This window comes from Fusarium tjaetaba, assembly GCF_013396195.1.
Source record: "Fusarium tjaetaba strain NRRL 66243 chromosome Unknown NRRL66243_c0000347, whole genome shotgun sequence".
Classification (NCBI taxonomy): Eukaryota; Fungi; Ascomycota; class Sordariomycetes; order Hypocreales; family Nectriaceae; genus Fusarium; species Fusarium tjaetaba.
The window spans coordinates 1-24,789 of NW_023501543.1; the positions used below are offsets into that span (position 1 = coordinate 1).

General features: G+C 47.0%; 5 protein-coding genes across 5 annotated transcripts; 2 read left to right on the forward strand and 3 right to left on the reverse strand.

Annotated features, from left to right (window-relative positions):
- Positions 1-2,581: 2,581 nt before the first annotated feature.
- Positions 2,582-3,438, forward strand: FTJAE_12562 (uncharacterized protein; the record flags this gene model as incomplete). The annotated part of the gene is made up of 2 exons (XM_037345621.1): positions 2,582-2,616; positions 2,847-3,438. The coding sequence occupies 2 exons, from the start codon at positions 2,582-2,584 to the stop codon at positions 3,436-3,438; spliced, it is 627 nt and encodes a 208-aa protein (XP_037200374.1).
- Positions 3,439-7,588: 4,150 nt separating this feature from the next.
- Positions 7,589-8,714, reverse strand: FTJAE_12563 (uncharacterized protein; the record flags this gene model as incomplete). Its single annotated transcript, XM_037345622.1, has 3 exons — positions 7,589-8,182; positions 8,238-8,581; positions 8,675-8,714. 3 exons carry the CDS (start codon positions 8,712-8,714, stop codon positions 7,589-7,591), a joined length of 978 nt encoding a protein of 325 aa, XP_037200375.1.
- A 3,361-nt stretch (positions 8,715-12,075) lies between these two features.
- On the reverse strand, positions 12,076-16,787 carry FTJAE_12564 (ATP-binding protein cassette subfamily B (MDR TAP) member 1; the record flags this gene model as incomplete). Its single annotated transcript, XM_037345623.1, has 6 exons — positions 12,076-12,953; positions 13,059-13,844; positions 13,899-14,465; positions 14,692-15,310; positions 15,434-15,591; positions 15,746-16,787. 6 exons carry the CDS (start codon positions 16,785-16,787, stop codon positions 12,076-12,078), a joined length of 4,050 nt encoding a protein of 1,349 aa, XP_037200376.1.
- A 3,631-nt stretch (positions 16,788-20,418) lies between these two features.
- FTJAE_12565 (transmembrane 66) lies at positions 20,419-21,318 on the forward strand (the record flags this gene model as incomplete). The annotated part of the gene is made up of 1 exon (XM_037345624.1): positions 20,419-21,318. The coding sequence occupies one exon, from the start codon at positions 20,419-20,421 to the stop codon at positions 21,316-21,318; it is 900 nt and encodes a 299-aa protein (XP_037200377.1).
- Positions 21,319-21,752: 434 nt separating this feature from the next.
- On the reverse strand, positions 21,753-24,336 carry FTJAE_12566 (e3 ubiquitin ligase BRE1; the record flags this gene model as incomplete). Its single annotated transcript, XM_037345625.1, has 5 exons — positions 21,753-21,926; positions 21,983-23,586; positions 23,643-23,700; positions 23,759-23,902; positions 24,208-24,336. The coding sequence occupies 5 exons, from the start codon at positions 24,334-24,336 to the stop codon at positions 21,753-21,755; spliced, it is 2,109 nt and encodes a 702-aa protein (XP_037200378.1).
- Positions 24,337-24,789: the final 453 nt, after the last annotated feature.

The following is a 24,789-nucleotide window of genomic DNA, read 5'->3' on the forward strand; positions in this document are numbered from 1 at the left end:
ACTTTAAGTATTATTAAAGTATACTTTATTATACTTTCATAGTTTAAAGCTAGTTATTATATCTACTATAAATATAAGTATTTTCCTAAACTATTTTAGTTAAAGTAGTTATTTCCTTTATTTAATTAAAACTATTTTATTAAAATATATTATTATTAATTAAGAACTTCTTATTTTTATTTATTTTTTTACTTTTCTTTAATTTAAAAATAGTTATTATATTTATTATTTTAAAAATAAGTATATTCTTAAATTACTTTAGTTAAGGTAATAATCTCTATGTATCTACTTAGCTAAGAGCATCCTATCAAGATCTATTACATCTAACCAAAACCTCTCACACCCTGCCCAATATCCAGATTTCCGTCCTCACGCTTAGAAGCATCTCACCAAAAAGTCCACTAGCAGCTATATCTTCTGATTTTAGAAAGCGCGGCTCCGAACTCCGCAGTGGCACGGAAACGCGTCCTACAGAGCAACTTCTCTCGTCTATGGCTTGCTCCATGATACGAGTGTTAGTTATGTTGCGACTTGTCCAGCTGCCCAGCATCCCGATTCTGTCCATGGGTCAGAAGCCTGTCACCAGGAGCCTCTTACCGACAAACCCACCTCTCCGATTTCAGAACAGGCGGCATCTACCGCCCTGCTGAGTGCCCGGGTTTCCGCTCTGCGATCAGGAACAGTTCATTATCAGCTATATCCTCTCGTCAGACACCAGGCTGCAGTAATACACTCCCAGCAAGAAAATGAAATTGAGGCAAGATCCCTCAGACGATACAAAGTGGAGATGCTCGCGTTGCCATCACTACTTCGAGTGGAACGGTGATGAACGACCATGCCAGGATGACAGCTGATGGCAATATTCACGAAGTTGTTACGAAACACAAGAGACACATATTCGGGCATCATTTCGCAGCACATCGCGCAGCCCAGGTAGGTCGGTCTTTAGTCACCAAGCATCAGGAGGACCTCTGGTCTTTAGTCAGGCAGGAAGACCTCTTCCCCTTTTTATTTCTTTTTTTTTTTTGTTTTCTTTTTGTTTTCTTGTTTCCTTTTTTGGTTGGCGTTTGGCGTTAATGGGGTTGTTCTTGTATGGCGCTTGGTGTCTGGTGTCTGGCGTTGTATCAGTTATTCTTGTATGATGGCAGTGTCTCGCCAACCCTCTCCACGGTGCCGAGTTCCTCGAACTGTCGCAGGCAAGCCCTTCCTCTATGGAGCAGGATAAAGGATCACAACACCCAAAGACCAACTGCATCAACAACGAAAGGATTCCCTTCAAGCGATAACTGTCTTGATGAGGATTCATACCACACGCCACATGGATACCCAACAACTATCGGCGACTCCTCCCATCTCAAAGGATCAGCGCCGTCAATTGCATGCAGTAACCTCAAATCAAGCACCCATTCAACTTCCCCCATTCAAACGTCTTATCCACCAAGAAGCCAGGCCTATTCTTGCACCACAAATGAGGAACCTCCCCAAGAAACAAGACTCGAACCTTCACCAGCTGGCAGGCCTTCACTACAAATATTCAGGGACATCCTCGAAATTATATGTCTCAAGTCATTCAGGATATCCGGTACAGAGGCGGACATCTGGCCTTACGATCTCTGAGCGCCAGAGGAGCAAATCGCAGGTCCAAGACCTTTCCTCCACACAAACCACGCAAAAGCAAAGCAAGTCATCTATTACAAGCATATATACGGCAGAAACCGCAAGGTCCCGTATACAAAACACACTTTACTCACCTTATAAGAAACACTCAAAGAACTCGAAATACCTTTACCCTAAGGCAGTCGCAATACCCTTCCCACATGCGCCATTGAAGCCTTCCGCAACAATGAACCATCAAGCAAAGCAAACTCCACCAAAGTTCGAAAGGCTCGATTCAATGGAAGTCCAGAAGAAGCAGCCAGACTGGCCAATCCCAATTCCCCAATGATCAGTTACCCTCAGAGGCAAATCGCCAACGCGAGACCCGGAGAAGCCCCAACAATCATCCTGCCAAGGATACCGTCAACCAAATCTTCATAATCCAAGCACTTAGCATGGCCATAATCACGCCTGGCTTATCCCTTGCTAGCAGATTTATCCAAATAGCCAACAGAAGCAACTATCCTCTCCCGAACTCTAAGAGTTCTCCCTATCACCACTGTTGAAGCGCCTTATCCACCCCGCACCATCCCGGAGAAGGACAGGCTGATCAGCATCTACGAGATGCGTCTCGAAACTCACCATTAGGGATCAAAGGTCTACTCTCCCTATCACCACTGTTGAAGCGCCTTATCCACCCCGCACCATCCCGGAGAAGGACAGGCTGATCAGCATCTACGAGATGCGTCTCGAAACTCACCATTAGGGATCAGAGGTTCTCGTCAGCTCCAAGTACCCCAGCCTTTATCAGAAAACCCAAGTCTGCAAGCAATACCTGATCCAGCCAAATACATTGCCTCTATCATACGTGCGTCAATGAATCAAAGAATGGCAGCGCTTGGCCTCCAGTCAGTCTACAAAGCAATGCTATGTGGAGGGCAGCATCATCCGTCCTGCCAGTATCAAGCAGACGCCCAGCAACACAATGGGAACACGCCTTCGCAATGTCAACTTGCTGCAGTATATCGAGGTTGCGCTTTTACCAAGCACCAACAACTCACTTTAACGCCTCCAAGGAAGCACGCACACTGCCGCCAAGCATCAATGATCTGCTGCAGCGTACCCAAGGCATATGACAGCTCATTCAAATTCACACAATCTGGAGCTCTCACGTATAGGCGCGGTTGAGCAGCGATTCCTAGGGCCACGGGGCATACCAAACAATATACATCTCACTGCTTTCTTGGCAGAGCGATCAGACCAGACAAATTGGAACATTCCCTGCCTCCTACCGAAATAAGCATAAGCGGGGCAGCTGTACTCCTTTGCATTGAAGGCTTCCGAACAAGTCATCCATTCTCCTCCTTTCCCCCCTCAGTCAAAACCTCTTCACCAAAACCTATTGATAAGGCTCGGAAGCGCACCATCCCGACTGATCTCCTCCTAGCACTATTAAAGAGTGCCTTACCACTCTTCCCTGAAGATTATCATATCCGCCACCCCGAACGTGGATATTTTCCTGAACTGCTTCCTGTTAATGAGGCTTATGAGCGCACTATCCCGACTGATCTCCTCCTAGCACTATTGAAGGGTGCCCTACCACTCTTCCCTGGTCTGAAGATAGTCATCATATCCGCCCCAAGGCGCACCATCCCGACTGGCACTATTGAAGCGTGCCCTACCACTCTTTCCTGGTCTGAAGATAGTCATCACATCCGCCACCCCGAAGGTGGATGTTTTCCTGAACTGCTTCCTATTGAAGAGGCCCATAAGCGCATCATCCCGACTGATCTGCTTCTGGCACAATTGGAGTACGGAGTATGCCTTACCACATTCCCCTGATCCGAAGCTTGTTATCATAACTATCCGCTGCAAACATCGATGTTTTCCCGAACTACTTCGGTCAAGGCAGTCATCTCCTCTGTCCGGCCGAGAACATCCTGTCGAGATCCGCTATCTCCAACCAGAAACTTCTCACCCCTAACTACGCCATCACTCTTACCTGATCTCCGGTCAAGGCAGTCATCTCCTCTATCCGGCCGAGGACATCCTGTCAAGATCCGTTATCTCCCACCAAGAACTTCTTACTCCCAACTGCGCCTACACTCTTCCCTAATCTAAAGATAGTTATTATATCTGCTACCCTAAATGTAAGTATATTCCTAAACTACTTTAATTAAGGTAGCTATTTCCCTCTATCTAGCTAAGAGTATCCTATTAAGATCTATTATCTTTAACTAAAAACTTTTTATACCCTATCTAATATCTAGATTTCTATCTTTATATTTAGAAATATAAGTATCTTATTAAAAAGTTTATTACTAGCTATATCTTTTAATCTTAAAAAGTATAGCATTAAACTCTATAGTAGTATAAGAAATGTATCCTATAGAGTAACTTCTTTTATCTATAGCTTACTCTATAATATAAGTATTATTTATATTGCGACTTATCTAGCTACCTAGCATTTCGAACTACCATAGGCCACAAGCTGTTTCGTAATACAACTGCAGAGGATGCAATCCGTCTTGAAGACGGCGCAGCCACCTACAACGCGAAATGATCTTCATAGCAGAAGATATCTTCAGTCACTCTGTATCTGCCGGAGGCTTCCAGCCTCAGCAAAGCGACAAGAGCTTTCCGATCTTTACCATTGACACCAAGTAGCTACAATCTTCACATCAAGGAGAATACACTAATTGCTACATGTGATTTCCGTGCCTGGTGAACAGGCTCTGGCAAACCCACCAAGGTACCGCAATTTATCCTGTTGGGCAAGCTTGGATCAAGTCCACTCAAATACCACAATTCATCCTGTTCGACGAGCTTGGTTCATCAAACCCACACAGATCCCGCAGTTCATCAAAACCCTATTCGATGGACTTGGTCATCAAAACCACACAGATTCCCCATTTCATCCTCAATATGCTCGGATCAAAACTACATAGATCCCTCGGTTTATCCTGTTTGACGACCTGCCGAACGCCTCGGTTTTTTACCCACGAGCAGACACTCATCACGTATACTATATCCTTCCAGCAGAACGCCAGTCCTATACCAGCCGCTTTAACTTTGGCCGTCACTGTCAACACATGCAGAGTCCTCCCTACCGGGATACATAAGAAACCCCGGGCATTAAGGAACTTCGTCAGCCACAAGCATATGACAACAAATGTTTACAGATTCCGTGCCATCCGAACGCTTAGTTCACCATTGCCATCAACTCGATATGGTCTCAATAACCACATATTCGCTGGAATGCTAGGGTGACGTATATTCTATCTTGACGGCATGACGCAGGTCTGTTCTCACAGTCGTCTCTCATATCATACACAGCTTACGATTACCGCCAAGAGTCCGCCGCTTTCTCGCATAAAAGATGTTTTATCACCAGTCTCTTATATATCGCCAGCAGCAGCACTGTTGATTATACGGTCAGGATTACCCTTTCTATGCCGTCTCCACATGCCTCGTACCACTGCCGAGAGCACGCGGATACAACTGTGAGCTCACTCGCACTTATATTGAACGATTGAGTACGCGACTGTGATTGCAACATACACCGTACAAGTATACTATTCGACATTGCCCAAAAAGCAACAACCCGGCATTGTCTCTGTCCGACGTATCTCACACATATCCCACTCTGTGTTACCTGCGGTATGTTTGTTTTCATACCTCTAAGTTCCTCAATACACACTGCTTAGGGTTTATGGCTTTGCCAAATGCTTACATCTTGGCACACTGATCGCATGAGCGCTATCAAATATCATTTCAATAAAGATGCGAGGCGTGGCTATGATGAAAGGATAACTGGGTACTCTGTAATCTGGGGAGACACAGAGATCTCATATAGCAATTGGGGTCACGCGGTTCGGGGATGGGAGACATGAAATGAGGTTTTGAGGAAAGGACAATTGGGTTTATATTGGCGTCTGGCAGATGGGCATGTTATATGATACTGGAGTTGTGGGGTTTAAGTACAGGGAACATTGCAGGTATCTTATTCTTTGATGTGACAAGGGTGTTGGAAGTTTTGCGCGAGGCACTCTCGTGTCAAAGTCTCGACATCATTTGTACCACTATTATTTCTATTTGTTACGGTTCGTTGGCCTTTGTCTTGCGTATGCAGAATCCTCTGATAATATGGTTTACTTTCGCATCTGATGGCTCTCCCCTCCATTCGGATTTGAAGTCATTATCTTTGTTATCAGAGCTTGACGATATATACCGCTGTCAATCTCTCGTTCGTTATGCTTGCTATTGTCCAGCCAACTAAGGCTGAGATCATTATCAACTGTCACTGGATTGGGGCAGCTTTGTCACAGCAAGTATCCCACACAGAGGCACCACTAACCCTAAACTCTTTGCTGAGTGCTCGGATTATGAAGATTTGGTTGACGGTATCATTGGCAGGGTGATGGGGAATAAGCTAGCACTTATTCATCTGGGCCACGGCCAGGGCCGTTTCGGTAGTCTTGACCCATGTGATAAAGGTCGGATTGAATGAACCGTCGACGATATCCATCGTGGCGGCGGCGTGGTTGCGTGAACAGTGTCGGTGATGGAGGGGCGATCGTAGGGATCGGTAATAAGCTGACCCTTCTTCATCTGGGCCTCGGCCAGGGCCGTTTTAGTAGTCTTAACCTATTTAATAAAGGTCAGGTTGAATAAACTGTTAATGAGATCTATCGTAGCGGCGGCATAATAGCGTGAATAGTGTTAGTGATATAAGGTAAAGAGCGATCGTAGGGACCGGTGACAAGCTGGCCCTCCTCCGTCTTGTCCTCCTTCTCTTCCCATGTCTCAATATATACCGGAGCGCAGCGCCTTGACTCGGGGGAGAAGGGAGAAGAGTATGGTGTTAAAAAACATCGGGCGTGGACCTGATTTCATGGGAAACGTGGGATCCCGCGTCAGCCGTATTCTGACACCTGAGGTAAACGTGGTGATGATCCCATATAGAAGCCAGGAAGGCATCGATGATAAAACGTCTCCTACCTTAGTTAAAGCATGAAGCTTGATGGTAGTGCCTAGTGGCCTAGGACCAAGGGAGTTTTTGAATCAGTCATTCGCAGTTCGCTTTGCTTTGCTTCATTATAGATCTCGTCCCCAAATATTGATAATGTTTTAACCGGCTTCGTCCTTGATGAGTCGTCTGCGATATCAACCCTAAATGCGCTTCCTTTGCTATCAGAGGTCGTCATAAACCACCGGCGGTGTCGATAGGTCCAGCCACGTTTCCGAAGCCTGCGTCCTATACGCGTTCTGCTGTTGCGTATCAGCGGAGGGCGGTGCTCGTAAAAACTACTGTATGATAACGCCTCTGATGGCGACGTAAGGTTCGTGTACTTGTCCTTATCGACTGCGATACGTGACTTTATTGACATGGTGGAGTTGGAGTGGCGTGTATGAACAAAATGTATTTAAAACTGGCTATTAGCAGTACAGTGTTCAGTCCTTATAGCTCCTCTAAGTAATGTATAGATACTATATCCCATCATTTCCCATTTGGAGTCCATCGCGCTTTTGAAGTCCACCGATCTATCATATCCCAAGCTCGCTCATCCATTGAAACCTATAAAAAATACAAAGCATAAACCCCATGCCCAACCGAATACCGCTGTGAAGAAACTCCAGGCTGTGCTCGCTTTTCCAAATCAACCCGCCCCGAAACCAAGTAAAAAAGTGCCATGTCAGCTTTGGCAGAAAGTATGTATGTAATTTCGTAGTATAATATTATAGCATTGTTTTGCATGTTGGTCTGCTTCCACCCTCGCAGGGCTGAAAGGTTGAATCGGTTCAACAAATAAGAAGAAAAAGAAGTTGGTAAGGGTATCAAGTCATGAAGATATGCCAAGTGCATCGTATCTGAAGAGAAAACACAAACCCTGTATATGGATCTGTAGTCATAACATATTAAAAGAGTAATAGTCGAAAATTGAGAAGCGAAAGAAGTATAGCTGAGGTGGTCCTGGTCAGGGTCGATATTCTATAACACAGCATTGACTAGTGCTGCACTGCCGAGGGCAAGTACTAAGCCAACCCATGACGGGGCAAACACATGAGCCCGGTTGGTCTCTTCTGGTGGTAAAGTGCTATTGACAAAATCTGGGCCACAGAGAGTGTTCACTTGTCGAGCTGCGCTTTCATAGGTGAGTGCCACAGGTTGAGAACGGTCTTCAGCGGCTGCGTGGAAGATGTTCATAGTTTCTTGTATGCACCAGCTGCACGAAGGATTGGTGCTGCCAGGCAAAGTAAGGTTATACGGTAGGTAGTAGAAGTAGGCGTTGGCGGCAGTCGTAGTATTTGTGACGGCATTGGCGTAACAATACATATCATCCTCAGGTGTTTGAAGACAGGTAGCCTTGTACATCATCTCGTAGGCCTTCATACCATAAAGGAACTGCTTGACGATAGTGTTGCCCGATTCCCATTCTTGTTTGCAGTTTTCTGATGCAGTGAGGTTGCGCGCTGCAGCATCGAAAAAGTCAGTGCAGTACGTGACGTTTGCAGCACAGGTTGCATCGAGTACTCGGACTATGCTCAAGAGCTGTTTCTGGGCTTCGAAGAAGCCACGGGACGTCTGTGGTTTTGTCAATATTTATGACCGGCCTGCCCATCCCTTGACTGGAACGTACCTGGAGCATCATAGAGAGGGGGTAGCAAGTCTCGTAAGAAGGGTCGGAAAGGATACCATTCAGAAACGCGGGGCAGTTGCTATCTGAAGTGGTCGAAAGTTCGGCTGACAAATTTCCGTCAAAAGCTTCGGGTAAAGGTGTGTTTGTCGCAGCAGCAGTCTTTGCAGCACGTTGGATGGTGACAGTTGTTGCCTTCTTGGATTTGCCCTCAGTTTTGGAAGCGGTTTCCTTGTTGACGATCTCCTTGACCTCATCTTCATCCTTGCGTCGGTGCAGCTCGTATCTGTTGATAGTAGGTGTATGGTGTCGTCGATGTCGTAGCGAAGATGATGTCTCAGTACCCGCTAGGACCGTAGAAGTAAGACATGCTAAGAGTAGGAGAAATGATAAGGCTATTCGCAAGCGGGGCGCGCGGTAGCTGGTGGACTTCGGCCTACTGCAAGTTGTTGTTGAGGGAGGCCACGATGTTGAAACCATGGTAACGAGCGACGAGGCGAGGGACGCCAAAGATGTAATAAATCGTATCTTAAGTATGTGCAGCAATCGAATTTATGGCGATATGTACAACCTTTTAAGTGGATTGGCAGCACAGAACAATCACACAAGATTGAATGTGTTTCACCACGATGGGCCCAATTTGACACGATAAATGGCGACGGTAGGTCAGTATTGGATAGTGAAGCACACGCTGAAGCGATAGTTGTAGCGGTAGTGAGTCAATCGACTGGTGCTGAAAGCCAATATTTAACAATTTCTCGGTGAAGGGTCTGTATTGTTATCGTTGCATGGCGCAATTGCAAGGCTCCAAGTCGGATGACACTTCCGATGAGTGGGAAGTCAATTGATAAATGAGAATCGTTCGCGGGGGGTCCTTTGCAGCTTCGATGGTCGAGAACGAGTGTAATGCGGTGCGTGATATACCAGATGCGAGATGGGATTGGTTGCCAGGGGGGAGATGAGATGACCGTAGAATTGCTATTGGGTGCTCGAGACTTGCACAAATTTGGCAGCGGTTGATGTGGCCAAGTGCTTATTCAAAAGGAACAGGATGTAAGAAAGAGCGAGTGACTGTATATTGCAGTTGCAGTTGGAGCTGAAGTTGAGTCTGGGGTTGAAAATGATCGTCGTGAGTAAGTCGAAAAGGAGTATTGGAGTTGACGAGCACAGATGCAAGTTTAACGAATGAATGGCGGGTCGAGAAACGAGTGATCGACGGCGGCTCTAACAGCACCTGAAGTAGAGGGAGGTCTGTAACTACTGCTGCGCAAGCAAAAAGAGATCGAAGGAAAGGAAGAGGGCGCCCACCAGTTGATTAGAGATGCCAGCATAGAATTCTAAGTGGATATCACGGGAAATGGGATCAGTGATGCCGGACAAGAAAGCAAAAACCCCTACAAGGACAGCCAAGTTGACTCTAGCGGGCCAAGTCGGAGGGGAGACAAACGACTCCAGCCCAGGCCCTGCCTTGCTTTTGTATGCTTGTCAATTTTGACCAGGATCGAGCAGGCATTGATGAATCAATCAAATTCAAGAGCAGAGAGACCCATGGCTTGAACCCGGGAAATAGCAAGGATAATTAAACCCTCCTTTGAGGCTTGCAGTAGTATCTGTTAGCGCGACGGTTTATTGACTGGGCCTGAAGTAGTGTGCTGTACTCCGTACCGTGTCACGTAAAGTGTAGAGTGTGTACTGTAACTGGATAATAATGCGAAGTTTATATAATACAAGTATAAAGAATGCTGCACGGCGACACAGTTCAGGAGGGTATAGTGAAGAGTGTGCCAATAATTCATCACCCAGCTCCATGTATGCACTGCCACCCATTCTGATAACTAGAACACTCCTGATACAGACAAACCACAAAACATCAATTGTAGAAGAGAAACCTCCTTCGGCGCCTTACACGTCCATGGCATTCACATTCTTAGGTTACTGGGGCTCAATTATGTTTCAAGCCGGCCCGCTTACTACCGACATCCATCCCAGAGGGGACCTCCATTCTCCGAACGGTATTGCATGCACATGTACTGTAAGGATACAACACTCTCATATTCTCCGGGTTACACGATTGATTGTCCGCAAGCCAAAATGCATGTTCCCGCATGTATTCTCAGGTCGAAACGGACATCGAGCTAAAGATGGCAAGGCTTAGGAAAGGCGACTAGAAAAGGGGAGGGTCAAATCTCGCTTCCCCATAACGGGCCAGCCACCATTACCATGGCTAGGGGAGGAAAGAAAACTCAGGACCTTGACGCGAGATGAAAAAATATTTAGGTAAATCTAGCCTAAGCTTAGGGGGCTCTTTACTAAGTTTATTTTTGGCACCCTCTCTTCAAGTCTTGAGTTTTCTTGATCCCCGGGGCATGGATCCAGCCACAACAAGGCAAAAAATAGCATCTACAACCGATTTCTAGGCTAGTACGATCGCTTCAGGGCATCACCTCATTCCAAGGTTTATTGGTGGGTGGTGGGCGCTGAGTGGGTGCTCCGGAGGGACTATCCATTCTCGATCAGGTCTCTCAGTTGAAGTTCAGTTCATGCATGCACACGACTGAAAACTTGCAAGATTGTTCATTCATTCTCACCGTTTCGTTTCATTCCGTCGTAATGTTTCGTTTCTTCAACTGAGAAGGCCCTCGTCAGCTTCAGGCCAGTGCCGGAATGGTTCTATCCGTCCGGATACTCAGGTGATGTTGATTTAATCAGCGATTCTCTGGCCCAAAGCTAAGACAGGCCCCCTGAGCGATGAGTATAACTTGGTACTTTAGACTAGAATTCTTGGTTTTATTTTTATTTTTGGCACCCTGATTGCTTGATTAACGGTTGCAAGTTTTCTTACTCCCTGAGGCCAAGTTGAATTCCTCTAAACGTCGTCTCAATCTCCACCGTGACCAGATACATAGCTTCTCGCGTACCTTGCATGGTTTCTGCAACGCCTAAAGTAATTTCCCTGGCTTCTTAACCCTCTCCAATGAACAGCTTTGCTCCCCTGCCAAGGAATTCCTGCCCTAGCTAAACTCTAGCCTCTGATATGATGTGAGATGTGTTGGGTCTCGATCATCAAGCGACTATCAAAAATGAATAACGCGATTCATTGGTAGCTTGTCTAAATATTACAAAGATGACTTCTATCTAAAAGTGTGTCAGACCCAATACCATATCGAGTTTTCCATTCCCGCACCTTCAGCCGTTGGCTACCGTGCAATGTCTAAAGTTAGCAGAGACAATTGTGTCTAAAACAATCGGGGGCCCATCATCACCGCATTCACCGCTACCGCCGGCCATAAAACGTAAACGATTGACTGATTATTTGTGGCCGCGTCTACCGCTAATGAGGTTAGAGAACTTAGTAAACAATGCGGTTATCCGCTGTTTGTACCCGTCAGCCATTATCGTCTTTCCAGAACTCCCAGTATCGTTCATTCAACCGCCAAGAGTTGATAGTTCCAGCTGTCATGTTCGAGACCCTTTTTCATTCCCTATAATTCCTCCTCCTTGTCTTGGATGTGCTGTTGCACGCGACAGCCATGTGGCGGCTTTCTGAACGCTCCTCGATGGGATGCTGATCCTAAATTATACAAATACTTAGGTAAACTACTAAAGTCTTAGCGGGTTCCTTGATGAATTTAGTGTTGGAGTTTTCTTGTTTTCTGACGCACGTCTGTGGTATGGCAATTGAATTCTTGAAAAGAGTTGGTTGATCAGATGGTTTACATCAGAAATATTACAAACAATAATGAGAAAATGCCCTCCTTTCTTCAAGAGAGGGATGTCCCTGCTAATAACAGACCGCCCAAACGCCGATACCATGCACCAAGTCTCACAATTCCATCTGAGTTTAACTCTGCTTCTCGAGGCTCTGCAAATTGACCAGCTCTGCGTAACGCCCATTCTTCTTCATCAGCTCTGAATGTGTTCCTTGCTCGACAATACGCCCTTGGTCAAAAACATAAATAATATCGGCCTTTTGGATAGTACTCAGGCGATGTGCAACAGCAATAGTGGTTCGGCCCTTGGCCGCCTTATCCAAGGCTGCCTGTACCACATGCTCTGACTCAGAATCTAGAGCTGAAGTTGCTTCATCAAGGAGCAGGATCTTGGGATCTCTGATCAAAGCTCTTGCAATGGCAATACGTTGTTTCTGCCCGCCAGAGAGCAGAGTGCCCTTACTACCGACAACGGTGTTGAAGCCATCAGGGAGTGAAATGACAAAATCGTATATGTTAGCCTCGCGACAGGCGAACTCAACATCCTCATCTGGGACATCCTCGCGGGCAGTACCCAAGAGGATATTTTCCTTGATCGTCCCTTGATAGAGTGTGGGCTCCTGACTGACGAGAGCGATATGTGATCGATAATCATTCACATTTAACGTGCTAATTTCGTGTCCATCGATGAACACTCCGCCGGAAAGGGGGTCATAGAAACGTTCCAAGAGTGCAATGGTAGTGGATTTTCCACAGCCTGAAGCGCCCACAAGAGCGATGTACTGTCCCGGTCGAACAGTCAAATTCAAACCACGGAGGACAGGCTGTTCTGGTCTTGTAGGATATCGGAAGTGGACGTCCCGGAATTCGAGTGTGCCCTCAACGTGAGACAAACGCGCTCCAGTGTTTGACCAAGTGTCAACCACGGGCTGTCTATCAAATAACTTTTTGAGTTCTCCGGCAGCATGGTGCGCTTTGCCCATGTCAGGAGCGAAGGAGAAGATTGTACCTGTTAATTTGTGATTGGTTAGCTATGTTAGGTTCCTCAGATAGCTGGGCTGAATTGATATAGGGGCAGATTCAACAGCTGAGTTAAATCTCGATTGTTACGCACCACTGCTCTGAGCGCCGAATATGATTGCCATAAAGCATAAAAAGAACTGAAACATGGTCATTTCGAAACGTCCTATTAACGTCCCTCCCCACCAGAACCCTAAGGCGAAACATGCGAACAGGAGGCTCTGAGAGGCGGCGTAGAGGGTGGAGGACTTCAGGACGGAGATTAGACTCTTCCGCTGTTGTATAGCCAGAGAGTCTCTGTACTGCTTCAAGACATCCTCTTCGCGGGTCAAACTGGCGACGGTGCGGATGGCGGAGATTGCCTCGGAGGCAAACCCGGCAGAGCTATCGTAGGCAACCTTTGAGCGGCGCTGAAATTGAGCGAGGATCCAGAAGCGGAAAAAACCACATGCCAAGAGGACGGGGATCATTGAAATACAAACCAGCGAAAGCTTCCACTGAATTGCTAGGGATAGAGCAATGGCAGCGATGAGTGTCGTGGCAACCATCAACAGCGTACCCAGAGTTACGCCGCTCAGTCCAGCGACATGAGTTGTTTCAGTAGAGAGAAACGAAGTGAGGGCTCCTGCAGTGTTCTCATCGCGGTCAAAGAAGGCAACGTCTTGACGAAGCATGGCTCGGAAAGCTCGGTCTCTCACTCTGTGGACTAGCCGCTCAGAACATTTCGCAAACAAAATACCTTGAATGACGAATGCGAACAGCTGAACAAAGGCGAGCATGAGATACATGGCGCTCCAGAAATCAGAATCTTTCTTGATCTGGTGCTTGGTTTGATCCGTCACGGGCGCTGATAAAGTTGTGATCTGCTTGGCAAAGAAAACTGGAACAGAGTTAGTCACGACGGATTACTTGAAAGGAATATCTAGCAGCTTACCAGCTTGCGTAGGATTTCCTCCGCCGCAAATAGCAGAGAATACCAGTCCCACAAGCATGAATCCCAATTCCTTCTTGTTGAAAGACGCGATGAGTTTGATAAGTGTCCACAAGCCATACTTTTGTTCGGCCTCGTCTTTGCGACCTTGAAGAGCCAGACTCGATGCGGATTTTGTGGTGCTCGTGCGGTCTAGCCTGGCCGCGATATCGTCGTTAGGGTCAGCAATATTTGCAGCCTGTTTCTCGCTCGTCATCTTCCGCATAAGTGATACCTCTTCCTCATCAATGGCAGCTTGCTCCTCAGGGCTCATTGTCTCAGCAGCGGCAATTTTCTGTGCCGAAACGAGCTTCGAATATGGACCCTTGTTCTCTAGGAGTTCGTTATGAGTCCCTTGTTCGACGATTCGTCCATCAGACATCACAACGATGTTGTGGGCATCTCTAATAGTTGAGAGACGATGAGCAATGGTAATAGTTGTACGACCTTCAGAGGCGTTCTCAAGGGCAGCCTGCACAACACCTTCTGACTTGGTATCGAGAGCGCTCGTTGCTTCGTCAAGGAGGAGAACTAGAATCATGTTAGTTCAGAGAATACCGACTACGCCAGGGAGAGGGGGGCGGTGGTTCTGGGATATAAAAAGGCTTCAGATTCATCCTAAGATACCATAAACTGCCCTAAGTGTCAAGTTTAGGTTTTTCTCAACTTAGGCAAGACTAGAGTATCTTAGGACAAACTCCAAGAGTCTCTTGAACTTTGGTCAAAGATCTCGTGTTTTTATAATCAGTCGACTTACTCTTAGGATCGGAAACGATGGCGCGAGCGATGGCAATACGCTGCTTCTGGCCACCTGAAAGGAGAAATCCTCGTTCTCCAACGTTGGTTTCGTATTTCTCGGGAAGAGAAGAAACAAAGTCGTGCGCGTTGGCCTTCTTGGCAGCTTCGATAACCAACTCACGCTGCTTTTCCTCGCTCGCATCTTCATACTTGGTGCCGATCAAACCGTGACGAATGTTGTTGAAGATAGTGGTGCCAAAGAGCGTAGGTTCTTGGCTGACAAGAGCCATTTGCTGTCGTAGCCACCGGAGATTAAGCTTAGAAATATCATGTCCATCCAGGTAAACTGTGCCTTGCACAGGATCGTAGAATCGTTCAACCAAGCCCACAATCGTGGATTTGCCTGAGCCTGATGCCCCAACGAGAGCCGTCACCTTACCGGCCGGAATTTCGAGACTCACATCATCCATAACTGTGACTTCCGGGCGAGAAGGGTAGATGTGTTTAATTTTTGAGAGCCGGATGGAGCCTTGGATATTCTCTAGCTTCTCGCCCTCATTGCTAGAGGAATCGAGGGGAGAAACACGATCGATTGTATTGAAAATCTTGGCAGCAGCAGCAACTGCATTCGTAAAAGCCTGTGAACAAGATTAGCTTCTAAATAGTGCATACGCGGTATATGTTCAAAGACGCAATCTGACGACAGGAAAAGCCGCAAACAAGAGCCAGGTCCCGGCTAGGAGAAACTAGAATTAACATACCTGAATATTAGGAGCCACGTTACCCAAGTTGAAGGCGCCTATCATTACTGCCATAAGGATAGTAAGGATGTTGGAAACTGAAGTTTCGCCATCTACAAGCATCTTGCTACCTTGCCAAAAGGCCAGACCATAGTTGAGGTATAGGACCATCATCATACCTGAATTGATCAGAAAATCATTCTATACAAGGTAATTGGAAATTCGAGTAGTTGGTGGAAGATAGATGGGCTGTGGCAGAGGGTTGGTGGAAGATGGGTGGGTTGTGGTTGAAGCCATTCGCATGCATCTTTAACACCCTGGAGAAACACATACCTGCAATCATACAAGCGACAGCGCCTTTGACACGAAACCCAAAATATTCGGCATTCTTGAGATGGGCATCGTATTGCCTGGCTAGGCGTTCCTGCGTCCCGAATGCGACAGCATTTCGAATTGAACTGATGACCTCGTCTGCGAGACTTCCTCCATGGGCATAGGCTTCAAGACTTTGTCGATTGTACTTTAATATGAAGGTCGAGCCACCACCCATGTTGATCAGGAGAGCAACAACGGTAGAAAAAAGGATCAGAGTCAGTTTCCAATACTTGATGAAACCGATGATGAAGGCCGAGACGAACGTAGCCACAGCTGCAAGAGTGAGAGACACCTTCTCCGAAATGCCATCTTGAATGAGATTCGTGTCGGATGTAATTCTTGTGACCACTTCGCCAGCGCCAATTTGATCGAAGAAACCGATATTTTGTCTCAAACAGCTTTCAAGGTAATGCTCACGAATCTTTGCGGCCAGATGCTCTCCAGTATAGATAAACCCAACAGTCGATATGTATACGACAATGAATTCGCCAATGCCTAAATAGACAAAGTACAAGACGAATTCCACCAATTTGTCGTTGAAGGCGCTGCTTGTTAAGGTACGATCAACAAAGAATTGCTGGAAAACGCCTTGAAGGTTCCCAAATACAACCGTCATAAGAGGAAGCGCGGCGCCACCAGCAATCGAGCATAGAGCTGAGATCAGAATAATTAATATGTCGTTGCGGGAGGCATATCTGTATAGTACAGCTACGCCCTGCTTGACTGTGGGGCTCACGACTTGGCGTCGCAACACCTCGGCTTCGTCAGGTGGCAAGTGTCGATAGTGATCCTCGATATTCTCTGCTTTGGGAGGCACAATGACTGCAGAATCGGCCTTTGTCAAGTCCAACTTTTCGTTGCTGGGGTCGCTCGAAGATTTCATGTGTGGGCGAACTGCATCTTTGTCGGTTGAACCACTCCCGCTGTGGCTTGACGACGATGGTCGCGAGGGATTGCTGCTGCTCGTTGCAGCGGCTGCTTTCTCCGAAATTTCGGTCATGGCGATGATGTGGTTATTGAAGAACCAGACCGTAACAGTGGTCAAGAAGAATAGGTGTACAGCAAGTTATTGGCGGGGTGAAAAAAACACCCTTGGATGAAAAGGAAACACCAGTGGGTGTTGAGTTGATATGGTTGTCGTCGAGATTAGCGAATCATGCGTATTGAGCGTTCATCTATTTTCGTATAGAGAGTCGAAGTCGAATGCGCTGCAGCACGGGCAACGATGAGGCCCCAGGTGAGCAGTCTCCTTGTCAGTACGGACTGGGTTGGTGATAAACAGTGTGCGAAGGGTCTGGTTTATTTCTCGATCGAGAACACAAGAAAATGCGACTCGAGATGGATGAATGGACAATTTATTTAAATAACTGAGCTTGGGCAACACATCCACACACCCCTCGCTCCATCTGTTGGACTGGCTTAGCGTACCTCTGGACCAGGCGACTTTTTTGTGTCCCGGAGATCGATGATTACGCTTCGTTTCCCTTTTCAGCTTAACGAATGTCTGATCCGCTAACCATTCATTGGCGACTCCAGTATGGGGTTCTTGCAGATTGGGGCCTGGGGGGGAGAGCATCCTTGGGTGAAGAATGTTCCATTGTCACTTGTCACTCATGCTCAGGCGTATTCAGGACCCCGTAAGCCGGTCCAGTACAGGGATCTCTGATCTGTGTGTGATCTCAGCATCCAATGTCTTGGGAGTCAGAGAACCCCGTTGCGATGGAGACTGTACAATCCTCCCGGTCAAAAAGCTGCATATGTACCGATGGTTTGAGTCATCTCACCGCGTATCTTGTCTCTGGTTGCCTGTCTCTGACCATCTTGGAATCATTGGATCTGCCCTCGGACTCCCGCAGTAGTCCGACAACCCGTGGTGGGTAATCCTACGGAGCGAAAATGCATCCAATGCTTACCTTACTCAAGGTCTTCTTCAACTCGGTTAGGTTGAAAAGGAATGACAAGGGATTAGGTCTTTCGCATCTGGAAGCTATCAGTATGGGAATAATAACTATAATTATATGAACTGTATATTGCTCTACGTTCTGATTCTTTTGATGGATATTTCCAAAGCAAGGAATGCCTTATTTTTGACTCGATTATTGTTCTATAAAATATCTAAACAAACATACTTCGTCGTCTATCTGAGTTAGGTACTGTACATAACTCTCGACCCCACATTCATATCAGATTATTCGTTACAGAGAGCGGTTAGGCGGCCGAGCTTCTGTGGAGCGTTTCTGCGCCGTCGAAACGGTTGCTGCTTTCGGACAGCGCCGGGCTCGCTTCAATCTGCCACTATCGGTTCACTTTTATTACCTGCAGTCTTCGGAGCTTTTATTATAAGGGACAGTTGAGAACCGGAGCCGGGTAAATAATAAGCACGGGACTTCGGCACGCCTCGTAGTCACAATTATTAGGCAAATGTTATTGCATATGTTATCCAACAATAGTCCCACAAGCGAGCTTCAGGTTGCCATACATAAGTAGGTAGTCAGTGAGCACGAGCAACAGGTTCCAGAGTTATCTTGAATGTCCCAGCGCCGTATTACAGGGGGCAAGCATTGCAATGCACAAGCCGTTGTGCATCAGATTCATGTCACCTCGATGAGGTATTGAGGTTCGAGTATGGTAGCACTTTGGTACACAGATGGATCTATGCTGCACAATAATAATGAGAAGAGCAGTAACAATCACGTTTAATAGCGATTGTGGTCTTCAGAAGCGTCGGGTAAAGTTACAACATTGCAGAATGATGATCATCGGGGGTCGGTGAGTTATTGATGCCGGTTCCCGACTGTCAGCATAGAATGAGGGCTAGGAGGTAATCGGGAGCTCCCGAGTCCGAATCCTTGCTAAATCCGATAAATTCTAGATTGCGTGGCTGGTTATGATGACGGGGCATGACCAACAGCTTCGCAATTCTCGCATTCGCAAAGATGAGTGGCTGCAACTCGGTATTGCTCATCATCTATAGAATAACCTCCTGTTGAAAGAACAGATACTGTGGAACGTGGGAAGCTGCTCGGGCAGTCCCCTTATTCTTTAAAGTAAATTCCCAAGTCACCAAATCATTGTCGGTTTTTGTAATGTCACTCCTCAATGCTGATCATCTAGGAGGCCGAGTTGTTAATAATTATTTTGCACGAGGGTATTTAAAACCTCCACGTCGCGCGCAAGGCTAACATTAGAGCGAAGGATCTTGTACTCTAGGCCATGTGCTATCAGCATCCTTACTCGGGGGCTTATGCCAGCACGATACACCCTGCTGCCACTTTTGTCAGTTGAGCTATTTCTAAACTTGACTTTAATTAATGAATGTTTCGGATTGACTTGAACACAATGACGGGTGCATTCGAATTGGCCCCATAGCGTTCTATCGAGTATCTTGAGGGGTACTCATGTGGGACAAAGCATGACATGCTTCCATGTATTGCGCTATAACTGTCAGGTTGATCACAACTGTACTCCGTAGATGAAACAAGAAAATTAAAGGCTTCAACCCTAAATAAGAAGAATATTTAGGTAAAATATCGTAGAGTTAGGGGAGCCTTTGGTAAGTTTATCTTGGGCATCCTCTATATCTAAGCTTAAGATCTGAGGTTTTCTGGCTTCCCAGGGCATATGAATAATATTTTTTGTAACGCCTGAGAACGCCTACATAGGTAAGTTCAGTTAAGGTTCTACAGTTTCGCATTAAAGGATCGTTTCATGGTCATGGGGCGATAAACGAGGATGCTCCCTGTTAGGATCGCATCTACCCTGGAGGCCCTGGAGCTGACTATATGTAAAGTAGTTTCTTAAAGAGCGCTATATACTAGGAGTATACATTAGTTCGGCGAAGCTGTTACAGTAAAGGAGTAAATAATGATTTAATTCTAAGATTTTTAAAACAAGATACAAAACTGAGGTCATAATGCTGTAAAACTTGAACAATTATCTTAATACATATCTGTTGAGGTTTGAAATTTACATTATATAGACCGTGGTTACGAACACAGAACAGCATCACGATATGGGTGACTTTTTAGGTAAGGAGAGGTATGGATTTTGTGCTTTATTACTACGTAGAACGCAATAGAAAACGCATTACTACTAGTTCTGCTATTTTACTCGACACTACTTTTATGTTGCTATATCCGAAGTCGCTCGAACGAAAGGCTAACGTGAGGCTTTGCTCTATGACAAATTGGATGTCATGATGGCGACCTTGGAATTTCATAGTTAGCGAAATGACCGAGTACACTGAACTCGCGAAAACGAAGCTGTATTGGTATGACGGGCGGCCAGGGCTCTCTACGGCTGTCAACAACAAATCTTGCCATCTTTGCCCTCATGACTGCTACTTCAAGCCTTAGGCAACAATCGTCTACACGTCTTTTCATTGGATGCTACCACAGACTCTGAACAAATCATCAGAGCTTACTGCAGGTCGCCACATCATCCCATTCAAGCCCAGCTTTAGACTTCTTATCGCCACGGCACGTGTTCAACTTAACACGTCTACTTCCTGTCCAAGATCAAAACTAAACTCCTATCACTTCCAAAACCTCACCATCGTCTCCATATCAGAATCTCACGAGAAGCATACGGGCACATATTCGATTCTTTAGTGTCATAGCCCCCAAAACACCATGATACCTGGCTCTCTCGCCTGGCTACTTGCACTGCCGGCCTTTGCGCTAGCCGCCCGCCCCAAGGATGCCATCAAGCTTTCCGATGTGCGATCTCTCACCCTCCGCGGTAATGGAGCCATGACGAATCATCGCCGTGTTGGCGCCATCCCCCAGTTGCGCTGTGTCTCCAAGAAGGCGCTCTGTGAACTTTACGACGTTGATGTGATGCGCTGCACCAATGAAGGCTCCGGCTGGGGTGATGAGGATATCCAATGGAGCTGTACTGCTTCACTTCCAGAAGAGCTCAAGCTTGTCACTACGGAAGTAATCTGTGAGGGTTACAACTCTCCCGACGACCCCTATGTTCTAAAGGGTAGTTGCGGCGTCGAATACAGAGTCGCCTTGACAAGGAAGGGCGAACGCCGTTATCCAAATATCGCCAACGGAGGATGGTTTAATGACGGCAGAGGTGGTACTGACTGGGGGGCTCTACTCTTCACGATTCTTTTTTTCTCTATTCTCGGCTGGATCCTTGTCTCAGCGTGTTACAGAGCACAAGAGGCTGGCAGCAACTCCAACCGACCACGACGCCGTCGCGACGGATGGTCACCTGGAGGATGGGGCCCGGGATGGGGTCCCGACGGCGATGACCCTCCACCTCCATATCCCGGTTCTAAGCCTTCTTCGCAATCTGACACCTGGAGACCTGGGTTCTGGAGTGGTGCCGCAGGAGGAGCCGCAGCAGGATATTGGGCTGGTAGCCGTAATCAGCAAAACCATCATAATCACCACAACGATGGGTATGGCAGCATCGGACGTGGAGGTTCTGGATGGGGTGGTCGTTCTGGATCGTCATCTGGATCCAACAATTCAAATCGTCATGAGAGCACTGGTTTCGGTTCTACCAGTCGTCGATAGATAACTATCCCACTAGAGACATGTAACAGAGTTACAAATTTTGACGCATTCCATTTATCCTGCTATTCCATACACTGACTCAGAATCTCCCCAACCCCCGACCCCCTCCTTTCTTTACAAAGAGTATATACATGCATGCAGCGGCTCGTCAAGTGTTCCGCTGAGTGGTTTAGAAATACATGGATGACTTTCCAAGAGTAGCCATCTAGCCCAGAGAAGGAAACCGTCAAGATGCGCTGTCCAGATCATAGTGGCCCAACATAGTCCGGTGAATGTGGACATAAACAGCCACCCCCAAATGGTTGAAGGTATAGGATGGATGCTCAATGCTTGACGTAAGCAATTAAAGAAGTAGAAAAAGAGGTATCGCATATATAAGAAACAGAAGTAAGATGCAAGATAGGTTGTTTCCATTGCGCTCTCGGTGCGTTCGTTCAATGATGGACGGGCATAACGTCCATCTTGTCAAATGCTCGGGAACATGTAGGACATTTTCGCATGCGGTTGCTGATGCGATCATCCACACATTGGTTGCAGAATAAATGGCCACACGTCTTCAACGCCGTATTCTTGAAATTGATACGACAAATAGTGCATAGAGCGAACGTCTGAAAGCGCGTTAGGTTAGTTCAAAACAACAGGCTCCTTTTCTTGGATCACTCACCCGTAACATTTCCTCTTCTTCAGACGCATTGCTCAATGCCTTATTCTTCCAGTTGTCGCGATCTTTCTGTGTATGCTCGAGGCGTACCTTCATCTTCTCCACCTCAGTCTCTTGCATAGTATTGCGCTCACGAACCACAGCAGAAGCCGCATCTTTAGACTTGACCAGGTTTGTCAGATCAGCAACTTGCTTGTTCAGAGACTCAGTACGGCGGAGAGCATCGAGGCTTGCTGTTTCCATCTTCTTGTTCTCTGTCATCAGGGCTGCATTTGCTTGTTTGAAATCCGTCAACTGTTTATCCAAATTACCCAGGAGGGTCCGGTTCTGCGATTCGAGGTCCTTCAGCTGGGCGATGATTTCCGAGCTCTTGCTGTTCTGGTGCCGTAATGATCGAATCTCGTTGTTGCGAGTGTCTGCATCCTTTCGCGCGGCAAAGTATTTCTGGTCAGCTTTACTCTTCTCTGCAATTAGTATTGCCATGCGTTCCTCTACAGCACTGGTATCCATCGCTTTCTTTTGAGCAATTTGAATTATTTTCTTGTATGCCTTTTCCATAGCCGGGAATTCAGTGTTGATAGAGTTGAAATCTCGCTCCAATTTTGTGTATTGCAGACGAAGTTCATCAATTGTCAATGCCTCGATATCCGGGCGAATAGCTTGCTGGTCCTCGCTTGGTTGAAGGCGTGAAAGTTTTGCTTCCAAAGCCGTAATTCTGTCCTCTTTGGCAGACGCCAGAGCCTTGACTTGATCGATTGATGCCCGGTCCTGTTCTAATCTTGCCTTATGCTGCGTAGTTTCCGCCAGCAATTCATCGCGCGCCGATCGCACTCGGGCAAGATCTTGATCTCTGGAAATGATCTCCGCTTCAAGTTCTTGTGTCACCTGATTCGCGTCTGCTTCAAGCTGGGTTCTGAACATCGATCGCTCTGCTTGTAGTTTTTCGGCTTCTTCCCGTAGCTGTTTGTTTGTAGCTTCGAGGGTGTTGATACGTTTGATGAGATCCTCGTTCTGGTTTTTGAACTGTTTGAAAACGTCGGTCCGAATGAAGTCTTCATCGGTTAAGGTCTCTCTCTTCGCTTTAAGAGTCGAGTTCTCGTCCTGAAGGGTCTTGATTTCAGCCAAAATGACATCGAGTTGTTCCTTTTGCTTGGTAGCAGCTGCAGTTGCCTCTTCATACTTGAGCAACAGTTCACCCGCATTGCCATTTGTTTCATCGGCCTCAGCACTCCCATCGCCAGATGCAGAAGGGCGGGTGGCATTAGCAAATGCTTGTTGTTCGAGCTTCTGCACCTGAAAGCTTTTGGCACGGTCTAGTTTCTTCTCCGCTTTGAAGTACCGCAAAGTCGCAGCATTCAGTTGTTCAGAGAGCTGGTCCTTTTCACTCTTCAAACGGTCCAATTTGAACAAGTATTCCTTTTGAGTTGCCAGCAGACTTGCAACCTTATTCTCCAGCACAGCAGCGTCGGGGTCAATCTTGCCTCGCGAAGAGGCCAATCGTCCGAGGAGTGCCTCGGCTCTGGATTTGATCGTTTTGCCTTTGTCGGATAGATGTTTCTGGAATTCATGAAGATCCTTGAAAGTCACGCCACTCAGATATGGAGGATCTGCGAATAGGGTTAGAAAAAGCACGGCTGACAAAATAGAACAAAGGACCTCATACCGGATGGTGTTGTAGAAGTGATCTCCGAGTCTGAAAGAAGCTCCATTTCCTCAAGCACCTGTTTCTTTGTTTAGCTATACCACAGATAGTGGGGACTGGAGAAGGGTGGGACAAACCTGTCGCCACCAAGCATCGATAAGTCTCAAGTGGTCGTCGTGATGGACAGATCTTTTGTGAAGTTCCTCGAGGCGCGACTCGTACGTAGAAGCCTTTCGACTATATTCTTGCATCTGCCGGTAGATGGCGCCCTTTGTGTAGGCCTGATGATTGGGTCAGCGACATTTCCACCTCCATACGTCGAGCAAGTTGCGTGATGTTTTCTTGGGTTGTGCGGAGGCGCTTCTCATTGGGGTGCATGACGAATGCACTTCCGAGCCGACTGTTGCGCTGTCGCAAGAAGCAGGCGAGCATCATCACTGGCTTGGTGAGCAATGCCGTCCAGGACCATCCCAACAGAATGGCACGAAGCCGGAAACAGAAGTCTGCATGATAGGCAAAGTGCGGGGGGGAACATATGGTCGAATACTCAAGCGTTGGCAATAGGAGATGTCGTCGTGTGACTTACCTCAATCCAACTCTCCTCCTTCATGTCGGAAGAGTCATCTTTAGCCTTGGAGCCATTGACAGCAACTCGCTTGCTCGGAGGGGCTATTTCATCGGCACTGCTAATAGCAGGCCGTTTCCTATCCTCCATCTTTGAGACAGTGGATGGGCGAGGGGAAGCAGAGGGCGTGGTTGTGAGAGGCATCAGAAGTCGCGTGGCATAGGGCAAAAAGGCGGACGCGTTCCCAAAGAAAAGCGACGGGTCGGTCGTGCGAGCGCTTTCAAGCCAATTCCCGTGGCGAGCAAAGGCGTGCGAGCGATCATCAAGTGATGGCGCGGGGAAGTGTGTTATGATGATGGAACGTTTCTTCGGGTAAGGAGTTTGAAATTTCGAAGTTGAGTAGTCGCAGAGCAAGAAGCGCGGCGTCTCCACCTCAAAGGGGATTAGTATCAGTCTAACTTGGTTCGGAAAGTGGAGCTCTTCTTATCGATTTGCATGGGCGGATAATTCTCGCCCACTGCATCTCCACCATCCCGCATTTTATTTTCTCTGCCTTTTTCTAGGCTGCTTGCTACGAGTACTTTTTAGTTTCTGAATCGTTCT